This window comes from Saimiri boliviensis, chromosome 16, assembly GCF_048565385.1.
Source record: "Saimiri boliviensis isolate mSaiBol1 chromosome 16, mSaiBol1.pri, whole genome shotgun sequence".
Taxonomy (NCBI): domain Eukaryota; kingdom Metazoa; phylum Chordata; class Mammalia; order Primates; family Cebidae; genus Saimiri; species Saimiri boliviensis.
Genome location: NC_133464.1, coordinates 5,182,801 through 5,204,019, shown reverse-complemented (window position 1 = coordinate 5,204,019; position 21,219 = coordinate 5,182,801). Strand labels below are relative to the sequence as shown.

The 21,219-nt window shown below is 35.8% G+C and overlaps 1 protein-coding gene across 4 annotated transcripts in view; it reads left to right on the top strand.

Annotated features, from left to right (window-relative positions):
- Positions 1-21,219, top strand: part of MYO16 (myosin XVI) — a 695,568-nt gene that overhangs the window by 313,229 nt on the left and 361,120 nt on the right. For all 4 annotated transcript variants that reach the window (XM_074387449.1, XM_074387448.1, XM_074387447.1 and 1 more), the window contains 2 exons: positions 1,613-1,766; positions 19,594-19,744. In XM_074387449.1, the coding sequence (XP_074243550.1) occupies positions 1,613-1,766; positions 19,594-19,744 (305 nt within the window). The remainder of the gene's footprint in view (positions 1-1,612; positions 1,767-19,593; positions 19,745-21,219) is intronic.

The window sequence follows — 21,219 nt, the reverse complement described above, 5'->3', positions numbered from 1 at the left end:
TGTGAATACAAGTTACATCCTCTGTTAACTCTAATCTGGCTCTAACAGTAGCTAACATTTTTCAAGTTCATATTCCTGGCTTATTTCCCAGACATGGGAAGATATGACTGACTTTTGACTACATGGACCCCCATGGCAGACTTTCCCCATTATAGGTCTAGTGTCATTTCAAACAGATGTCCAGGCATGGCAGATGACAATCTTAGGAATGGAGGCAATTAATGAACTTCTGGTCCAGACTCAGCACTGGTCACCTCAGCACAGTGCATGAGGACTCTTGCAGGCAACTTTTTCCATATTGGTCATGCAAAGTTGACTAGCAATCTGGTACTTTATTTAATGGCCTTTTGGCAACATGAGACACAGTGCTGGGCCCATAATAGATCCTCAGTAAATATTTGCTAACTGAATAAAAATACTTTTATCACATGCCAAAAGCAAAGCATTATAATGCCGTGAGAGGTTTCAGCTAAAGCAGATATGCCAATAATCCAGTGAGCGAGAAGGTAAAAGTAGGCAAAACCTGATACAAGAATAGAGCAGAGAAGAGTAAACCAGAAGCCCATATTATAACTGAGCAAATGAAGGTCGTGATCAGTACCATAGTATATTATTGTTATTTTATGTTTCTTGAATTTTGAATGGATCCGTAAGAAAAATTTGGGGCGGAGCAAAAGAGTTTGTTAGGTGGTACAGAAGCTTTATCTCACAAAGTAAGAAAGCTGAGCACTCACCTACTTTTTAAATGTGCATAATTTAATCTGAGGCAAATAATGATAAAATCTTTACATAAATATCTTCTTGTGGTAGCTACATTTCTGTGACCAGCCCAGAAAGCCATATAACTGTAATTTATAGACATAGCTAGTCACATAGTCTGGTCCTAATGACTGAAAATGAGCAGCTGCCTCTAGTAGATTCTTAACTGATATGAATGTTGTTTTTTTTTTTTTCCCTCATGATCTATATCAGTGTCTATATCACAATTGTTGTTATTGTAAACTTGATTGGTACATATCTATATTGCTGCCCAAACATGTTCCAATGTCACTGTTTATGTGTAATTTGTAAAGAAATATATTTATTTGTGTTTGCAGTAGATAAAGGTAAAAATATGGCTAGAGGGCAGACCCCTTGTTTGAATAATATGACTGAGTATTTACTTGTACATCTACCTGTTTAGTAGACTGTTTATGGAATGCCAATATATGCTTTATAACCCAGTCGATGAGAAAGTGTAGCTATTTCTGTAATTTTGGTTCATATTCACCAAGATGTAGGACAGATTTTACTGAGAATGAAATGAAATGAAGTTTGTTCAAGCTTAGCCACTCAGCGATTTTTTATTTTACACATCACCATACAGTGTATACTATTTTCATATTTTATTTCATTTATAATTAAATATGTCACCGATATAAAACAAAATAGTCTTTTTAAATGGCAGTACTTCAATTTTATCCCAACCATAAATTTTTAATGTTTTTTGTTTTGATTCATACATTGATAAATTTTTAGCATTTTAAGCATATCAGAATTACTAAAAGTAAATAGATTTATATGCTATCACCACTCGTCATTTTTCTGATTTTTTTATTTTTTTTTCTGGTAGATATTGCTGCATCTGAGTTTATCGAGGAAATGCTGCTGAAAGCTGAAATTGCCTGGGAAGAGAAAATGAAAGAGCCTTTATCTGCTTCTACCTTAGCGCAAGAAGAACCCTATGAAGAGATCATCCATGATCTCCCCGTATTGTCGAGTAAGCTGTAAGTGTCTTCCTGCTTATTCTCATTTGACATCTTCTCCTCTACTTGCTGGTTATTTTAGAGCCAATATAAACTCTGAATCTCAGCAAAAAGAGTTAGAACAATTAAAATGGTTTATCAACATACGTACCAAAGCATACTTGTTTACATTGATGAGTTAAACATAATTTTATAAAAACCATCTGATTTAAAAACAATGTTACTATATTAGTTATTAAATTAATTTCATGTGCCATGAGACCCAGTAATATCTTAAACACATTCCAAAATTTTAACTAAACTGATAATGAGGTTTCCAGTGATTAACATAATGACTAACTTTCCTGAAATAGAAAATACTGATATACATTTTTTCTCTCATAAGCATAAAACCAATTATTTATTGTTGTATATGTTATCTCTTAAAAATAACTTTCCTGTTGCATTGAACATAGCAAATGGATTGATATCATTTTCAAAGTCAGAAAAAGTGACACAAAGTGTGACTAATAAGAATGACAAATAACAACTCACATTTGAATTAATGTTAAATTTACTGAAGAATAAGTGTTCATTTTACTCATAAAATGATGCATATGTTTCCAGAGTTTCTCTTTATCAGCATACATTTATAGTATGGCTATATAAACACAGGTGTTATGCATATAACTTAGGTATGCTTACATATTTTTTCATTTTAAAATATATTTATTCAGAATCTACTGACTGGGACTTAGAATATATAACAAATCAGATAGCAAACATTGTCAGGTAGAGATGAATTGTGAGTATCTAAATAAATAAATACATGTCTATGAATAAAAGACATTGCGTGTAGTCTGTGGGACTTTGTTTTAAAGTTCGTCCCAAATTTAAAGACCTCCAGTAGCAGCAGTCATGTAAAGAAATTGTGTATCCAGAGCAATATTATAGAAAATTGATAGTACCCATAAAATTACGGAAAGAGAAATTATTAAACACTGGATAACTTGTTACTTCCAGAGTGCTACTGCTAAAATATGCATTAAAAAGAGTAAGAGAAACATGGAAAGCTTTATGAAGGGTTTTACCATGATATAAAAGTTCATTAAAAACCATAGAAATACCCCTGGTGAAATGAGCAAAAAGCAAATAAATGAAAATCTGGAAATTCTAATGTAAACCTCTAAAACAGATCTCTATGAATTTATATATTCATATTCTTCAGAGGTAGTGTTGTGGTTACTGGAAAGAGCTTTACGTTATGGCTAATATTTTAGTTTGAATAGTTAAATAAGTTGATACCCAACTTTCAAAAACAAATAGGACAAGTAGGGAAAAGATGAACAGGGAAGAGGAGACTTAAATAACACTATAAACCAACCACATCTAACAGACACATTTAGAGCACTTTCATCCAGCAATAGTGGAATACATATTCTTTTGAATTGCACCTGGAACATTCGTTTACTAAAATCAGACATGAAAAGAGGAACATTACTCCTGGATTTACAGAAACAAAAATAATTAAAAGAAAATACTATGAGCAATTGTATGCCAAAATATTAGATAACCTAGATGAAATTGACAAATTCCTAGAAAACGCAAACAAAACTAACACAAGAAAAAAGAGAACATTTGAGTAAACCTACAGCAAGTAAAGAGATTGAATTAGTAATCAAAAACTTCTCACAAAAAAAAACTAATGACCACATGGCTTCAGGCTGAATTCTTCCAAGAATTAACATCAATCCATCACAAACGCTTTCAAAAATAGAAGAGCAGGGAATTGTTCCTGACTCATTCTATCAGGTCAGAAATAACCCTGATACAAAAAATAAATTGAAAGTGTCAGACAAAAAGAAAACAACAACCTTATGAATATAGCTTGAAGACACCTAAATAAAACACCAGCAAACCAAGTTCGGACACATATAAAAAGGATTGCACATATGTCTTTGTGAGCTTTATGACAAGAAAGCAGGCTGAGCATGAAAAATCGGAAAATGTTATACATCATGTTAATAGAATAAGGAACAAAATGACATGATTATCTCAATATATACAGTAAAAGCATTTGACAAACAACACTCTTTTATGAGAAAAATGTAAATAAACTAGAAATGGGAAGAAACTTTTTCAACCTGCTAAAGGATAAGTACCAAAAAATAAAACAATAAAAACAGAGCTAATGTGGTCCTCAGTGATGACTGATCACTTTCCACTTAAGATGAGGACAAATGCAAGAAGGGTATCTTCTGTCACCAACTCTGTAACATTGTATTGGTGGTTTTAACTCAAACTGGGCAAGAAAATGAATGAATGAATGAATGAATAAAAATACATCCAAACTGTAAGGAAGAAGTAAAACTATCTCTATGTGCAAATGACATAATCTCGTATATAGAAAATTCTAAGGAATTTTTAAAAAATTATATTTGAACTAAGAATATAGTTCAGGAGGTTGGTAATATATATGATCAAGACACAGCAACAATCTGTATTTCTATACACAGCAATTCATAATTCAAAAATGAAATTAAAAACATGTTTACCCAGTATGGTGGGAAAAAAGGAAAGATTAAAAACAATTTAATTTACAACTACATTTAAAAAATCAAAATACTTACAAGAAAATTTACAAAAAGAAGTGCAAACTTCTACACTGGAAACTACAAAACATAACTGAAAGAAATTAAAGAGCCTAAATATGTGGAAAGAAATATTATATTCATGGATTGGAAGACTTAGCATTGTTAACACAACCTCTATAAAAATACTAGATGACTTTTACAAAAATTGATAGGCCAATTTTTAAAATCACATAACAATTCAAGGACCCAGAATACGTAAAAAAATTATGTAAAAAAAAAAAAAATTGGAGAACTCACACAACCCTATTTCAAAACTTACTTAAAATCTATAGTAATTAAGACATTTTGATACTGGCATAGGATAGAAATATATCAATGGAATAGAACTGAGAATTCAAAAAGGAAACCTTTTACATGCATGGGTTAACTGATTTTTGTCAAAGAATGCCAAAATGATTCTATGGGAAAGAATGACCTTTTACAATAAACAGTACTGAGATAACTAGATATTGACATGCAAGATAATCAGTTGGATCTGTACTTTACACCATACATAAAAATTCACCCAAGATGGATCATTGACCTAATATAAGAGATAAAACTATAAAACTCTCTTTAAAAAGTGTAAATCTTTCTGACCTTAGCTGAGGCAATGGTTTCTTAGCTGTGACACCAAAAGATAAGCAATAAAACTAAAAATAGGTAAACTAAAGATTTTAGTGGTTTCAAAAACACCAATAAGAAATTTAAAAAAAAAAAAATACACACAATGGGAGAAGATTTCTTCAGTGGTATATCTAACAAAATATAAAAGGATCCCTACAAATCAACAATAAAAAGACAAATAACTCCACTTCAAAATAGGCAATGAATTTGAATATGTTTCTTCAGAGAAGATAGAGTGATAGCCCATAAGCACACACAAAGATACTCCTCATTATTTATCAGGAAAATCCAAATGGAAACCACAATGAGACACTGCTTTATATTTCCTAGAATGGCCATTAATAAAGAACAAAAATAAAAAAAAGAAAATAAGTGTTGGCCAGGCTGTGAGGGAAACTGCCACACTCGTTTGCTGGCAGCCGGAATGTAAAATGGTGATGCAGTGTTGAAAAACAATTTGGCAGTTCTTGGAAAGCTAAACGTAGATCTACCACATGACCCATAAATTCTTCTCCTAGGTATATTGTTTGTCTCCCAGATAATAAAAATGTATGTCTACACACAAACTTGTATGTAAATATTCTTAGCAGTTTTATATGTAAGAGCGATTAAAGAAAAGGGGGAACGACTGTCCATGACTTCACCATGTATTCCCTCATCTGAATCATGGCTGCTCATTTTGCTTCATTGGTTTTAACCCCAACTTCTTATTCCTTTGCATTCTGAAGTTGATTTGTTTTTTTTTTCTTTTTCCCAGGGTATATTTTGCGAAAATTGCAGGAAAGAATGGAATAGTTGATTTTTTTCTATTATTTCAGGATACAAGTCAAATTTCTGCTTTACAGTAAACTTGTTTATTGTTTCAATGAGCTTTTTGTGCAGTAAATCATGATTTAGTAAGGTTAAGCATGTCATTTCCACTATGCCCGGCTGTCAGCAACCACTGCCTGTCTTTGAACATTTGATGAATTGGAAATTCCTTTGCTATTGGATTACCTCATATTTCATGTTTTCTAAGAAATTTTTTTTCAAAAAAAATTTTTTTTTGTTCTTTATTAATGGCCATTCTAGGAAATATAAAGTAGTATCTCACTGTGGTTTCCATTTGGATTTTCCTGATAAATAATGAAGAGTATCTTCGTGTGTGCTTATTCGCTATCACTCTATCTTCTTTGCTCTTCATTCTGCTCCTCTCTTCCTTCGGACTGGACACCTCCTCTCTGTGCTGCCTTTCTGTCCTTAGATGTATTCGAGTGCCTCACTTGCTGTTATTTCTGCTAATGAAACAGCTGCTGCTGAGTATGCCCTTTGGTGTCTGAGCAGGGATGTGTTCACCCAGGGTTTTCACCACTGAGCAGTTTGGATAAGTGCCAACTTGCGTTCCTAATATTCTAGTTCATGGAGCCCATGAGAATGAACCCACAGAAATTCTGCATGTTGCCTAAGGGAGTCGTTCATTGATGAAAGGGGGATTTTCACTTAGTGTTTGTAATAACAACAACAACAATTTTGGCAACTGATATTTTTTACTGCAGTTACCAGGTGTTGAAACATGAGCAAACTTGTTTGGATAATTTCATTTCACTCTCAAAACAACACCTGGATGTGTGTCCTGTGACTTACTCAATAATGTGATACACATTTGGCTGAGGCTGGGAGCTTCAAGAACATGACTCATACAACATGTGTGTTCAATCTTGTATTGTTTCAATGAGGAGGTCATTTTTATTTGTAATTCCAAAGCTTCTCTTTTGGCCTTTAAAAGGAAATTGATAGTGCCTAAACTCCCTCCCTGAGTGTTACTAGTGAGGCCCTGTGGTGTGGAACTTTTGGGCAGACTTCAGAGTCACTATCCATCTGCAGAACCTGGCTCCACCCTTTACTGTCTCTATGACCTTGAGCAATTCAGTCAACCTCTTTATGACATTTTTATTCAAGTGCAAAATGTGGGTGTCATTTTGTAAAAAATCTGGCTGATTTTTGTTCTTGGTTTCTGGGCGGTAAACTAAATCCTTGGAATTTCCCAGGGGATTAGAATGTCTTTGTTATTCATGAGCCCCTAGGATCACATCTGAGTTTATCCTAACAGGTGAGATGACTCAGGGGAAGGGTCTGATCATGCCCGAAAAACCGACCCTGTGATTAAAGAAAGCCAGCCCAACCTCCAGGAAAAGCAGGACAGGCTCGAGAAGGAGTTCAAATATGTGACCAGTGATGGCATCACTGATGCCTGTGCAACAAGATACCAATAAAAACTGTGGACACTGGGGCTTGTGGATTGGTGAGGACATCAGTGGGCTGGAGTTTGGTGTGCTCTGCTTCCTTGGGGTGGGGGCTCAGAAGCTCTGCATTTGGGACCCCCTCAGACCTTGTCATATGTATTTGTTTGCCAGGCTTGTCCCAATTTGTATTCTTTATCGTAAAGTTGTGTTATTAAGTGTAGCACTTTGCTGAGTTTTGAGAGTCATTCTAGCAGATTGTCAAACCTGTGTTGTGGGGGAAGGTGGTTTATGAGAATTCCAAAATTTGTAGCTAGTTGCTCAAAAGTACAAGTGGCCTGGGGACCCCCAAACTTTTGGCTGGCATCTAAAACGGGGGCAGTCTTGCTGAGGACTGTGCCCTTAACCTGTAGACTCTGGACTAACCCTATGCAGTTAGCATAATTGTGCTACAGAACATCAGAGTTTGATGATGATAATAACAATATCATAGGCTTGTTCTTCATAACCGAGTTAGTATTTATAAAGCATTTAGAGCAATGTCTGCCTCATTGTAAGTACTAAATAACTGCTTAAGGAATGACCAAAAAAAAAGATATTATTCACTTATCTTCGAACTGTCAGCAAAACCATCTAAAGCCAGAATGATCCATTCAGGGAAATTTCTAGCAAAGTTAACACTTGAAACTTTCAGAATCTTCCTTCATATATCCACAAAACTACTGAATTATACAGATTTTCCCTTAAATGAGCTATTAAACATTTTTTACATCTATCTGTTGAGAGCTATTGAGATTAATAAGTCCTAAAAAAATACAAACTCCAGTTCAGCCATGTGCCACATTAAAAGTTTTATTTGCTTTTTAGACACAGGTAATATTTTACCATAATGGTCTTTAACTTGTAAAAAAAGTTCTTACAAAAATTAATTTTTGGAAGGACCAAATATACTGCAATTAATTCAAATCTCTCCAAGAGCTCTTTCATTTAATATTAACCATTGGATCTTTATCTTATTTTATAGAGGCAGAAAAAAAACCAAAAAAATTAATTCAATTTTCTACAGTGAACAATTTATGTAGCTGTTTCTCGGAATAACATTGAGAACTGTCCGTTCCATCAATTATTTAATGCACAAAAATATCCAAGTTACACATGTCATATCTTAACACATTTTTTTGTTATTGCTTTTGTTGGCTTCATGTATCTCAATATATTCAATTTTATTTCATCTCTATGGTTTTCTAAAACTGCTTTAGTTATGGGCAATAATTGTTGCCTTTGTTAGTTTCATTTTATTACATTCCTGTTTCTATTTTCAGAAAGAAAATCCTATTTCCTGTAGGCACATTTTCCCTGCATGAAGTTACTTTTATGTTTGTCAAAATAAGTAATGCTGGCAGAAATCCAGTAGAGTTCAGAAATTGGTTGTCTGCTGGTATATTCTCATCTTTCTTTTCACAGTCAGAGTTAAATCTGTCTCTACTGTATTAATCTAAGCAACTCTTGGATGATAATGATTTTCTTTTTTTAAATGTTTATGGGATCTGTTTTACCAATAGAAAATATAGTATACTATTTCTTTTTTTTTCTCACCAGATAAACTTCTATGGCTAGGAATTTCTTTTTAATAATCAGATAAGAATTTCTTGCTGAAGAAAATTTGGAGAGTGCAAAAAACATACAGAAACATGAAAAAGTTACTCATTTACTTTGAAGAAAAATTGCACCAGAGATGTTACATAGGAAAGAAAGACTTTACTTAAAACTATTACAATAAGGAAGAACGATTGAACTCAACTCTACTAAACAAACGTGGGAGAGTTTCTAAGTATTCGGGTGAACTAGCAGAAAAGTACTATAGGACTTTAGGAAGGAGTTTGGTCAAGGTGATTAAGCCATAGGCATTTGCTAATTGTCCTTTATCAAAGTTAGGCTCCTGTGCTCCACAAAAACTGGGAAATAGTGGGCTATGTTCTTCCCTGGTTACATTTCAAAGGGATGACTCCCAGGTCATAAAGACATTCCTGGGTTGTAAAACTGGCCGGAGGCTGGGAGAAGATATACATCTCAAAGGGGCAGAGAAAAAAATTGCAGTTCAGTTTTCTAAAGTCAGTGCTCAAGAAAAGGGAGTTCAAAAGGACTAAAGATACTCCAAAGTTTAGCTGAGAGGAGAAGGTTGAGGCCTTCTTGGTCACTACTGCACCTTTTTGATGAAACTGCTACTAACTTGGAATTTTTCCTTTTGCCCTTTATATGTTTCATTTTATATATATATAATGTATATAAAAAATATATCTATAAAATGTATATAAAAATGTTTATATATATGTTTAAAAATGTTTATATATATATACAAAATGTTTATATATATAATGTATATAAAAATGTATATAAAAATATATAAATATATATTTATATATAAAATGAAATATATAAAGGACAAAAGGAAAAATTATATGTATATATAATTCCCATATATATTCAATCTCTCACTATATATATAATGATATATATGTGTGTATACATATATATATATAATCACATCCTATTTTAAAACACAATCTGATACTTTGTCAATCAATAAACATTTAATGAATATTAAGAAAATACTAATAATTACTTTAAAATTACTTCCTTTTTTAACAAACAGCTTTTTAATATATGTGTCCTTAAATTCTAGAAATGCATAGTAAGTAAAAATTTAAATATATTGAAGTTAAATTGTCTGAATGCTGTTATTAATTATAGATGATTATAGATAAAATGTTTTTTATTAAAAGAAAGAGAGAAACCTAAACAATTATTTGATGGAAATTTAAAATATTGTATGCCGTCAGCCTAGGTGTACAATTTGCATGTTTCTTATAGAAAATAGTGCATGACTAATTAATACGTTGCTTTTAAAAATAGTTTTACTTAGAAGTGTTTTTTTTTTTCTTATATGAATAAGAGAGTGATATGGTTTAACTGTGTCCACATCCAATTCTCATCTTGAATTACTAGTTCCCATAATCCCCATGTGTCCTGGAGGGACCTGAATGGAGGTAATTGAATCATGAGGCTAGTTTCCCCCTTGCTGTTCTCTTGATGGTGTGTGAGTTCTCACAAGATCTGATGGTTTTATAAGCATCTGGCATTTCCCCTGCTGGCACTCATTCTCTCTCCTGTCACCTTGTGAAGAGATGCCTTCTGCCATGATTGCAAGTTTCCTGAGGCCTCCTCAGCCATGTGGAACTGTGAATCAATTAAACCTCATTCCTTTAGAAATCACCCAGTCTCAGGAATGTCCTTGTAGCAGCATGAGAACAGACTAATACAGTAAATACGTATGAGGGGTGGAGTGCTTCTGTAAAGATATCCAGAAGTGTAAAAGCAACTTGGAACCGGGTAACAGGCAGAGGCTGGGACAGTTTGAAGGGCTGAGAAGAAGACAGGAAGGTGTGGGCAAGTTTGGAACTTCCGAGAGACCTGTTAAATAGCTTCGATAAAAATACTGATAGTGATATGGACAAGGAAGTCCAGGCTGCGGTGGTCTGAGATGGACATGAGGAACTTGTTGGGAACTGGAGCAAAGGTGACACTTGCTATGCTTTGGTGAAGAGATTGGCAGCACTTTGCCACTGCCCTAGAGACCTGTGGAACTTGAGAGAGATTATTTAGGGTATCTAGCAGAATAAATTTCTAAGCAGCAAAGTGTTCAAAAGGAAACAGAGCACAAGTTTTGGAAAATTTGTAGTGTGATGCTGCAATAGAAAAGAAAAACCCATTTTCTAGGGATAAATTCAAGCCTGCTGCAGAAATTTTTATAAGTAACAAGGAACCGAATGTTAATTATCAAAACAATGGGGAAAATGTCTTCAGAGCATGTCAGAGACCTTCACAATGGCCCTTCCCAGCACAGTCCAGTAAGCCTGGGAGGCAAAAATGGTTTTGTGGGCTCAGCCTAGGGTCCCCGTACTGTGTGTTTCTGAGGTACTTGATGTCCTGCACCCCAGCAAATTTAGCCTTAGCTGTGGCTCAAAGGGGCCAAAGTACAGCTCAGACCTTGTTTCAGAGGGTGCAAGCCCCAAGCCTTGATGGCATACATGTGGTGTTGGGCCTGTGGGTGCTCAGAAGTCAAGAATTGAGGCCTGGGAAACTCCATCTAGACGGCAGGGATGTATGGAAACATTTGGATATCCAGGCAGAAGTTCCTACAAGGGCAGAGCCCTCATTGAAGAACCCCTGCTAGGGCAGTGCAGAAGGGAAATATGGGGTTGGCGCCCTGACTGAGTCCCCACTTGGGCACTGCCTAATGGAGCTCTGAGATGTGGGCCACCTTTCTTCAGACCTCAGAATAGCAGGTCCACTGAAAGCTTGCACCATATTCCTAGAGAAGCTGCAGACCCTCAGTGCCAGCCTGTGAAAGCAGCTTGGGGGTGGGGAGCTGTGTACCCTACAAAGCCACAAGAACAGAGCCGCCCAAGCCCACGGAAGCCCACCTCTTGCATCAGCATAACCTGGATGTGAGACATGGAGTCAAAGGAGAATCATTCTGTAAATGTTTAATGACTGCTCTATTGTATTTTGGACTTCCCTGGGGCCCGTACCCCTTTGTTTTGGTCAATTTCTCCCGTTTGGAGTGGGGTTATTTACACAGTGCCTATACCCCCAGTGTGTCTAGGATGCAACTAACTTGCTTTGAGTTTTACAGGCTCACAGGTTGTAGGGACTTGCCTTGTCTCAGATGAGATTTTGGACTTGGACTTTTGCGCTAACGCTGGAATGAGTTAAGACTTTGGGGGACTGTTTGAAAGGCCTGATGTTTGAAATGTCAGGACATGGGATTTGGGAGGGGCCAGAGGTAGAATGATACGGTTTGCTCGTGTCACCACTTAGATGTCATCTTGAATTGTAGTTGCCATAGTCGCCAATGTGGTGGGAGGGTTTCAGTGGGAAATAAGTGAATCATGGGGGTGGTCTTCCCCATGCTGTTTTTATGATGGTGAGTGAGTCTCGTGAGATTTTACGCTTTTATAAGCATCTGGCATTTCCTCTGCTGGCACTCATTCTTCCTCCTGCTGCCCTGTGAAGAGGTGCCTTCTGCCATGATTGTAAGTTTATTGAGGCCTCCCCAGCCATGCAGAACTGTGAGTGAATTAAACCTCTTTCCTTTATAAATACCCAGTCTCAAGCATGTCCTTATAGCAGTATGCAAACGGACTAGTACAGAGACTCTTTGTAACTATTTATTTGTGATTATTGTTAGTGGTATATCCTATATTATATTATCTATTATACAATTGAGTGAGTTAGTGACTTATATTTAGAGATGCAGGTGAAAAATTACATGAGGAGAGATTGTTTATTAACAATACAAAACTGTATGGCTTGATATACACTTAGATATTACCTCGTTTAACTCGTGCATTTTGCAAAGGTGAAGCTGTGACCCAGAGATTTCAAAGACCTTAAAAGTTCAAGTGGTAGCCAACTTGAGGCAAAATCTGATTTAGAATGATGTCTCCGTAATCTTAAGCCAATCTTTTTTACAACCACAGCTCTCGTGGAGTCTGCTAGTATTAGTGCAATTAGATTTGAGATATGAAATGAATATTTTAGCTATTTTAGTAAACTCAATACTTCTTCTGAAGAAAAGTATTTAAAGAAATCTTTTTAATTGGCGATTTTTTTTTGTATTTCATAAACTATCTTGTTTGTTTGTACCTTGACCAATCTAATTACTCTTTTATTTATCACCCTTTACTCAAAATCTTTGGTATATGCAAACCCTCTCTTTAGTTTATAAAACTCTCTGGTAAAGAAGAAAAAAAAGATGATTGGTATATGAAGAAAAATAAATACAGAAAATATTTTCATAGATACAAGAGTAGATGCAGGCTGCTGGCCAAGCATACAGGCTCTGCAGCTTAGAACCAACAGCTTCAGACGTAGCCCCAGGAGCACCTGCTATGTGTCCAGAGCAAGTTCTTCTCCTCTGCCCCTCAGTTTAATCATTTATAAAACCTGGAAACCATCATTCTCAGCAAACTGATGCAAGAGCAGAAAATCAAACACCGCATGTTCTCTCTCACTCATAGGCAGGTGTTGAACAATGAGAACACATGGACACAGGGAGGGGAGCATCATACACTGGGGTCTGTTGGGGGGAAATAAGGGAGGGACAGCGGAAGGTGGGGAGTTGGGGAGAGATAGCATGGGGAGAAATGCCAGATACAGGTGAAGGGGAGGAAGGCAGCACATCACGCTGCCACGTGTGTACCTATGCAACAATCTTGCATGTTCTTCACATGTACCCCAAAACCTAAAATGCAATAAAAATGAAAATAAAAATAAATAAATAAATAAACAAAAAACAGATACACATTGGAAAATAATGAACACTTTATAATCTTGTGAAAATGAAAAAAATTAATACATATAGCATGTTTAGAACAGAAGACTATCACGTTAAATGTCATATGATTAATAAAACATTGTGCAGATGGTTCACTCAAATTACAGAAAGAGTAGGGAAAGACCAGGCACGGTGGCTTATACCTGTAATCCCAGCACTGTGGGATGCCAAGGTGGGTGGATCTCTTGAGGACAGGAATTTGAGACCAGCCTGGCCTCAGAGTTTCATGGTGAAACCCCGTCTCTACTAAAAAAAAAAAAAAAAAGCTCGGTGTGGTTGCCCATGCCTGTAGTGCCGGCTACTTGAGAGGCTGAGGCAGGAGAATCACTTGAACCTGGGAGGCAGAGGTTGCAGTGAGCCAAGATCACACCACTGCACTCAATCCTGGGTGGCAGAGTGAGACTCTGTCTCAAAAAACATGTGTGTGGAAATCATGACAACTATTTAAAAATATGTGAAGGGGTTTTATTTCCAAGAAGCACAGAACATATTCCTAGGAACTCTGAGTGATGATTGAAGTTACAGCAGACAGGCGTTGTCCCAATGGTGCTTGTGGAAGAAAGAAGTTCCCTTTGGAAGTAATATGTTATCAGTTGATGGTATTTGTCTTAGTTCATTTTTTGTTGCCTATAACAGGATACCTAAAACTGGATACTTTATGAGAAATGAAAGGTATTTCTTACGGTTCTGGAGTCTGGGGAGTCCAAGGTTGAGGGATGACATCTGGTGAGTGCCTTCTTTCTGCAGAGTCCCGAGGGGGCACAGCAGATCTCATGATGAGGGGCTGAGAGAGCTACCTCAGGTCTCTCTTCCTGTTTTTATAAAGCCACCAGCCCCACCCTCATGATAAGTCATTAATCCATTAACCCAATAATCTATTAATCCCTGCATGGATTAACTTATTCGTGGGGATAGAGGCCTCATTACCCAATCACCTGCTAAAGGTTCCACCTCTCACTACTGCCTCACTGGGGACAAATATTCAAATCACAACAGAATCAAGCAGATCTGGCTATGAAATTTTTTTTATTTTTATTTATTATTTATTTATTTTTTTATTGCATTTTAGGTTTTGGGGTACATGTGAAGAACATGCAAGATTGTTGCATAATAAACCTTCCCTTTTCTTAGTAAACTTTTCCAGTTAATAACTATACTATGGAGAAGGACCATCTACCTGAGTCCCTGAGCATCCTTCACATTCTTGCTCAGTTTGTCAGACTGCAGGGCATATGTAGATAGCGATATAGGCAACGGAGTAACTTTAAAGAACCCTATCATTCACTCCCCAAAGGAGGGGACTGACTTATTTTCTCCTTGATGTAATGTGTGTTGCTTGCTCAAAAGTACTTGCTATCTGGCTGACTTTCTTTCCTGCAACAGCCCTTTCTCTGATATTGGCATCCACTAAGAGCCACCTGTGTTGCCTCCTTCCTGCTGTACCCTCCCCACTACATGGGACAAGTGATAAAGGAGAACTGATATAAACATAAAGCTCTGTGTCTTCCATAAGTAGTAAAGTCTTCTATCTCTGCTCCAGAACTTTTGTCGCCTGCAACTAACCATGAAATAGTAACAAGCTAACTTGTTAGATTCCAAGCAGGGTGAAATCTCAGAAGTTTGACAGTTCTAGACACATACAAACAGCAGCTGATTTTATTGCCTGCTTATGGCCATTGTCATGGTGCCAATCCCTTTATGTACATTACGTTAGGAGTCGTTTGCTATAGTCCTTTTGCAATTTGGTTTTACAGAATGACTACATAACTCACCAGACATCAAACATGGTACTTTGACTGACTTGAAAAGATATGCCCACACGTCTGTACTATACCACACTACCTCATATTAATATATTACTCCCCCGTCCCCTCACCTACTTACAAATATTTTCGTTGGCTAAAACACTGTAAAACATAATCATACAGAGTTCAAAGGAAGAGAAATTGACCTTGCATTTCTGTAAACTTATTTTCTTAATATTCCTGCCTTTCCATCAGGCCTGGCCTATTTGATAGACTCTTTTTTAATTCATGCTTTCCTGGGTTCTAAATTTCAGTTGGAAGGCAGGGCATAGTGGTGGGCTGCAAAATGGTGAGACTGTGGTGGCTACTGAAAGCAACCCTTCAGTTTACTCTGTTCTTGCTATGTCAAGGTTAATATACAAAATCATTTGTGTTTTTATATACTAAAATTTAATAAATGGAAATGGGAATTTTATTTGTATTTATTCATTTATTCAATTATTTTTTGAGACCAGGTCTTACTCTGTCACCCAGGCTGGAGTGTAGTGATGAAATCACAGCTCACTGCAGCCTCAACCTCATGGGCCTGAGTGATCCTTCCACCTCAGCCTCCTGAGTAGCTGGGACTGCAGGTGTGCACCACCACAGCTAGCTAATTTTTACTTTTCATAGAGATGGGGCTCAGTATGTTGCCCAGGCTAGTCTCAGTCTCCTAGACTCAAACAGTCCTTCTACACTCAGACTTGGAATTTTAAAATACATTTATAAAAGCATAAAACAGAATAAAACTAAAAATTATTTGGAAGATTTTAATTCTGAAAGCTAAAACATGTTGATAAGGGAAATTGACAGAGATCAAAATAAAACACTGTTTTCATAGATGACGTAAGTTGACATTGTTAAGTATTTCAATTCTCACCAAACTGATTTATCAATTGAATACAAAGCTAATCAAAATCAAAGCAAGTATTTTTGTAAAAATTCACAACTAGATTCAAAATGTATATGAAAATGCTAAAAATCTCTAATTGCCAAATAATTTTCAAAGTGAAAACAAATTTGGATGACTCAAATTTGTTTTGAAACCAAAACAAATTTGGTTTCAAGGCTTATTGAGAAGATACATGAATCAGACGGTGTAGTATTGATTTAAGAGTGAATGATTATATCAATGAAATACAATGGAGAGTCCCAAAATAGACCCACACAGATATGGTCAATTGATTTTTAACAAAGATGTTCTGCTAATTGGAAGGGAAAGTCATGTTTTGAAAAAAAAAATGCTGAAACCTTTGGACATCCATATGAGAATGTACTTTAACTCATTTATAGCACTATATACAAAAAGCAAGTCACAATGGGTCATATACCAAAGTGTAAAGCTTAAAATTGTAAAATTTCTAGAATAAAGCCCAGGAGATATTTTTGGTGACATTGGGTTAGGAAAAGAATTCAGATAAGTTATAAGAAGCACAAACCGTAAGAGAATTTTTTTCTTCGAAACACAGTTATGCAAACAAAAGTACAAAGATACTGAGTGGGAGAGAATATTTGCCAAGAGCATATCTGATAAGTGATTTAGATATGGAATATATAAATTCAATAATCTGAAAACAAAGAAACCAATACAAATAGTCAAAATATTTGAGCCCACACTGTACCAAAGAAAAGAAATTTTGTATGGAACTACAAAAGACTCTAAATAGCAAATGCTATTTGTTTCAGAAGGAGCAAACTTAGAAGCATCACATCCCTCAATTTTAAATTATATTATGAAGCTATAGTAATCAAGATAGTGTGATACTGGCAATAAAACAGACACATAGACCAGTGGAACAGAATGGAAAGCACAGAAATAAACCCAAGCATCTGTTGTCTATTGATCTTTGCACCAAGATGCAATGGGGGAAAAAGTTACTTCAGTAATTGTTACTGTGGAAACTGGATATTCACATACGAGAGTGAAACTGCACTCTTGTCTTACACCATGTAGAAAAATTAAAACAAAATGGGTGAAAGACTTAAATATAAAATTTAAAACCATAAAATTCCTGAAAAAAGAAAAAAGCTCCTCAATAACTTTTGTGGCAGTGAGTTTTATGGCTATGACACCAAACGACAAAAAGCACAGATGACGAAAGAAAAAATAAGTAAAAATAAGTCAGTTACATCAGACTAAAAGGCTTCCACACAGGAAAGAAAACAGTGAAATCAGCAATATGAAAGAGCAACATGTTTAATGGGAGGAGATAATTGTGAATCATATACTTAGGTATATATATGTATGTGCATATGTATGTGAAAATATATATGATAAGGGGTAAATATCTAATAAACTCACACAGCTGACTATAAAAAAATCCCTAAGTTTTAAAAACGAGCAAGGAACCTGAATAGACATTTTCCCAAAGAACATATATAATTTTGTCCAACAGGTACATGACAAGGTACTCAACATCAGTAGTCATCAGAGAATTCAAATTCGAAGCACAAGAAGATGCCACCTCACACCTGTAAGGATTACAATTATCAAAAAGACGAGAGATAAGCGGTGTTGGGGAGGGTGAGGCGAAAAGGAGCCCCTTGAACACTATTTGTGAGGATGCAACGTGCACAGCCACTACGGAAACAAGTACAGAGTTCCCTCAAAAAATTAGAAAATAGAACAACCATATGTTCCAGCATTGCAATTCTGGATATTTTATTCATAAGAAATGAAATCAGGATTTCAAAGAGATATGTGCCATCCCATGTTCATTTCAGCATTATTCATGATAGTGATGATATGGAAACAAAGCCCATGAACAGATGAATGGATGAGGAAATCATGGTGCATATGTACAGTGTATCATTCAGCTACAAAAAAAGGGGAAATCCTGTCATCTGCAGTGGATGAATGTGGAAGACATTAGGCCGAGTGAAGTAAGCCAGACACAGACAGACAAATAGCGCATGATCTTGCTTGTGTGTGGACACTAAAAACCTGAAGATCACAGAAGCAGAGAGTAGACCAGTGGCTGCCAGGCATTAGAGAGTGTGAGCAAGAAGCGTCAGTCACAGAGCACACACTTTTAAGTCATAAGATGAGCAAGTTTTGGAGATCTGATGTGATACGTTAATTAATAGAATGGTAGTAGCCTTTACAAAATGTATATCAATTTACCACATTATATACCTTGAATATCTTCCATTTTTATTTAATAAGTATTTTAAAATAAGAAAATAAAATTCAAGTTAGAATCACAGTGTGAGAAGCCACTGACATACCTAATCATAACTGACTCCAAGGGGCACAAAGGGTCTCTTGGAAATGATAAAGTATTCTGTACATGGCTGGTTATTTTTCTTATGCAAAATTGAATCTCATTGAACTAAACAACAAAGGGTGAGTTTTACTGGATGTAAACTAGAACTCAATAAATAGAAGTTTAAAAGAGGCAAAAAAAAATCTCTAATTAGAATCTCAGTGACTATGGTAGACTACATGAAATACTTCCGTTTATATAGATTTCACTTGATTAAATACATATGCATTTCTGTTTATATGCTAACAATTCAGGAGACACATTTTTAAATTGTAAAGTGATACAATGCAAATTTAACATTTATTTTCTATTTGTTTTTAATGAACATAAAATAGTGGCTGTATTTTGGCAATAAAGTCAATAGAAGAATAAAAAATTAAGTATTTATTTTTGGCCTCCTTTGAGCTGTACAGAATTAACAGAAGTTACTCTGCTTGTAATATTGTAGTCCTTAAAGATATTATTTTTTAAATTCTCATATTATTCCATTGCAAACTTGACATTTTGCCCTTGATTTTATACTTTAAATTCTATATAAGTAATTTTTAAACTAATTATACAATTGTGCCTTTATTAGGTTGTTTGGAATCCATTTTTGCAGTTAAATATTGAACCGTGCCTAGTTGAGCCCTGCATTTCAATCCCAGCTCTTAAATCGAGTATTGATTTGTTTATTATAGTCAGATATACATTTGTAAACTTTTCTTCTGGAGTTCAAATAAATAGATATTTTTTCTTTTAAAGGTAAAAATTGAATACAGCCTGGAATTAATTTCGAAAGGTTTACAGATTTCTCATGAATTTCTCTCCTGCAGCTTCTAAGAAGTATTTCTTATCTAAATAAAATCACCATCTATAGTCCAGCTATCCTGGACTGACAGTTTTCATTTGATGAAACCTTAGAAAGATACTAATTGTAGCATTGACATTTTTCTTGTAGCAGTCCCCTGGTGTTACCAATCGCCAAGCAAGACAGTTTGTTGGAAAAAGACACTATGTTCAAGGATGCCACAAAAGGTCTGTGTAATCAGCAGTCTCAGGACAGCACCCCTGAAAACCCCACGATGAGTGGTTCCACCAAACCCGAGCAGGTAATCATACCCTCACTGTGTGTCTGCTAGTACTTTTTCATATCAAGTAATGTATTAAAATCCAACATATTCTAAAAACAAATGTGTACTAATTTCCATTCAAAGACCACTTAATGCATAGATTCATATTTTGCTTGCAGTTTTCATAAACTGATCCACAAATATAAATGCTATTGTTCTTTACAATTTGAATTTTGGTTTTCACTTATATACCAGGAATGTAAGCTCAGCCAGTATATTACTTCTTAAATGTTTCCAGTTGAATCATTTGTCATTATTTTTACTTTTATGTATTCTGTGATTTTTGGTTTATTTCAATGATCCAAATATTTTACAAACAAGAAGGGCAAACCAGTCACTGAATCATTTATTCTTAAAAGTAACTACGGTCACGCCTTGTGTGTGTATCTGTGTGTTTATGTTGCATGTGTGTCTGTGTGTACGTGAGTGTCCTGCTTTGGTACCCAAGTTATGGGAGATAATTTTTTATTTGGAGGAGGAGAAAGGGATGAGCTTGGAGTTATGGAAATTAATGTATTTTCTTTTATTATGGCCACAGAAATAAATGACTTTTGTGTATTTCTGTTTTATAAGTGGCAAAATAACTTCCATCTTGGAAAATATTTTTCTTCAGTGTGTCTAATTTTTAATATTTTACAGATATTTTAGCCAGGTGTTCTAAGGATCTTCTTAAAATTTAATTTAAATTTTATTAATTTTTGTTATTTCAAGTAACTAAAACAGGTAAGCCAAACATTTGAAACACTTTTACATTTGAGTAGGTGTATTCATCTGCTCAAGCTGCCATGACAAACACCGCAGTCTGGGTGGCTTCAACAACAGACATGCATTTCTCACAGTCATGAAGGCGTCTGGACTCTGAGAGTCCAAGGTCATGGTACAGGCTGGCGGCAGATGCAGGACACCTTCCCACCCTCACAGGGTGAGCAGAAGGAGGCAGCATGAATGGGAAGGAGGGAGAGGCAGAGAGGAACAGGGAGAGAGCACTCTCTGGAGTGATCTTGTAGGATTAGGATCCCACCCTCAGGGTTTCATTCAACCTAAATCACTTCCTCATAGGCCCTATCTCCAAATACAGCTGCATTAGGGATTGGGGCTTCCACATATAGATTTGGAAGAATACAATTAGTCCACAGTACTAGACAAATTAAAGGTTAGGTAAACTTTAAGACAAAATGTGTATATATTTTTGAGCACAGAAGATCACCATGTCACTCAAGCTGGAGTGCAGTGGCTCATCAAGACTCAGTCTCCCAGGCTCTAGTGATCCTCCTGCCTCAGCTTCCGGATAGCTGGGACTAGGGTGTATGCCACCATGCCTGGTCTTTATCTTTTGTTTTTTATTAAGATGGGGCTCTCACTATGTTGTCCAGGCTGATCTTGACTTCCTGGGCTCAGGCGATCTTCCCATCTTAGCCTCCCAAAGTGCTTGGATTACAGGTGTGAGCAATCAC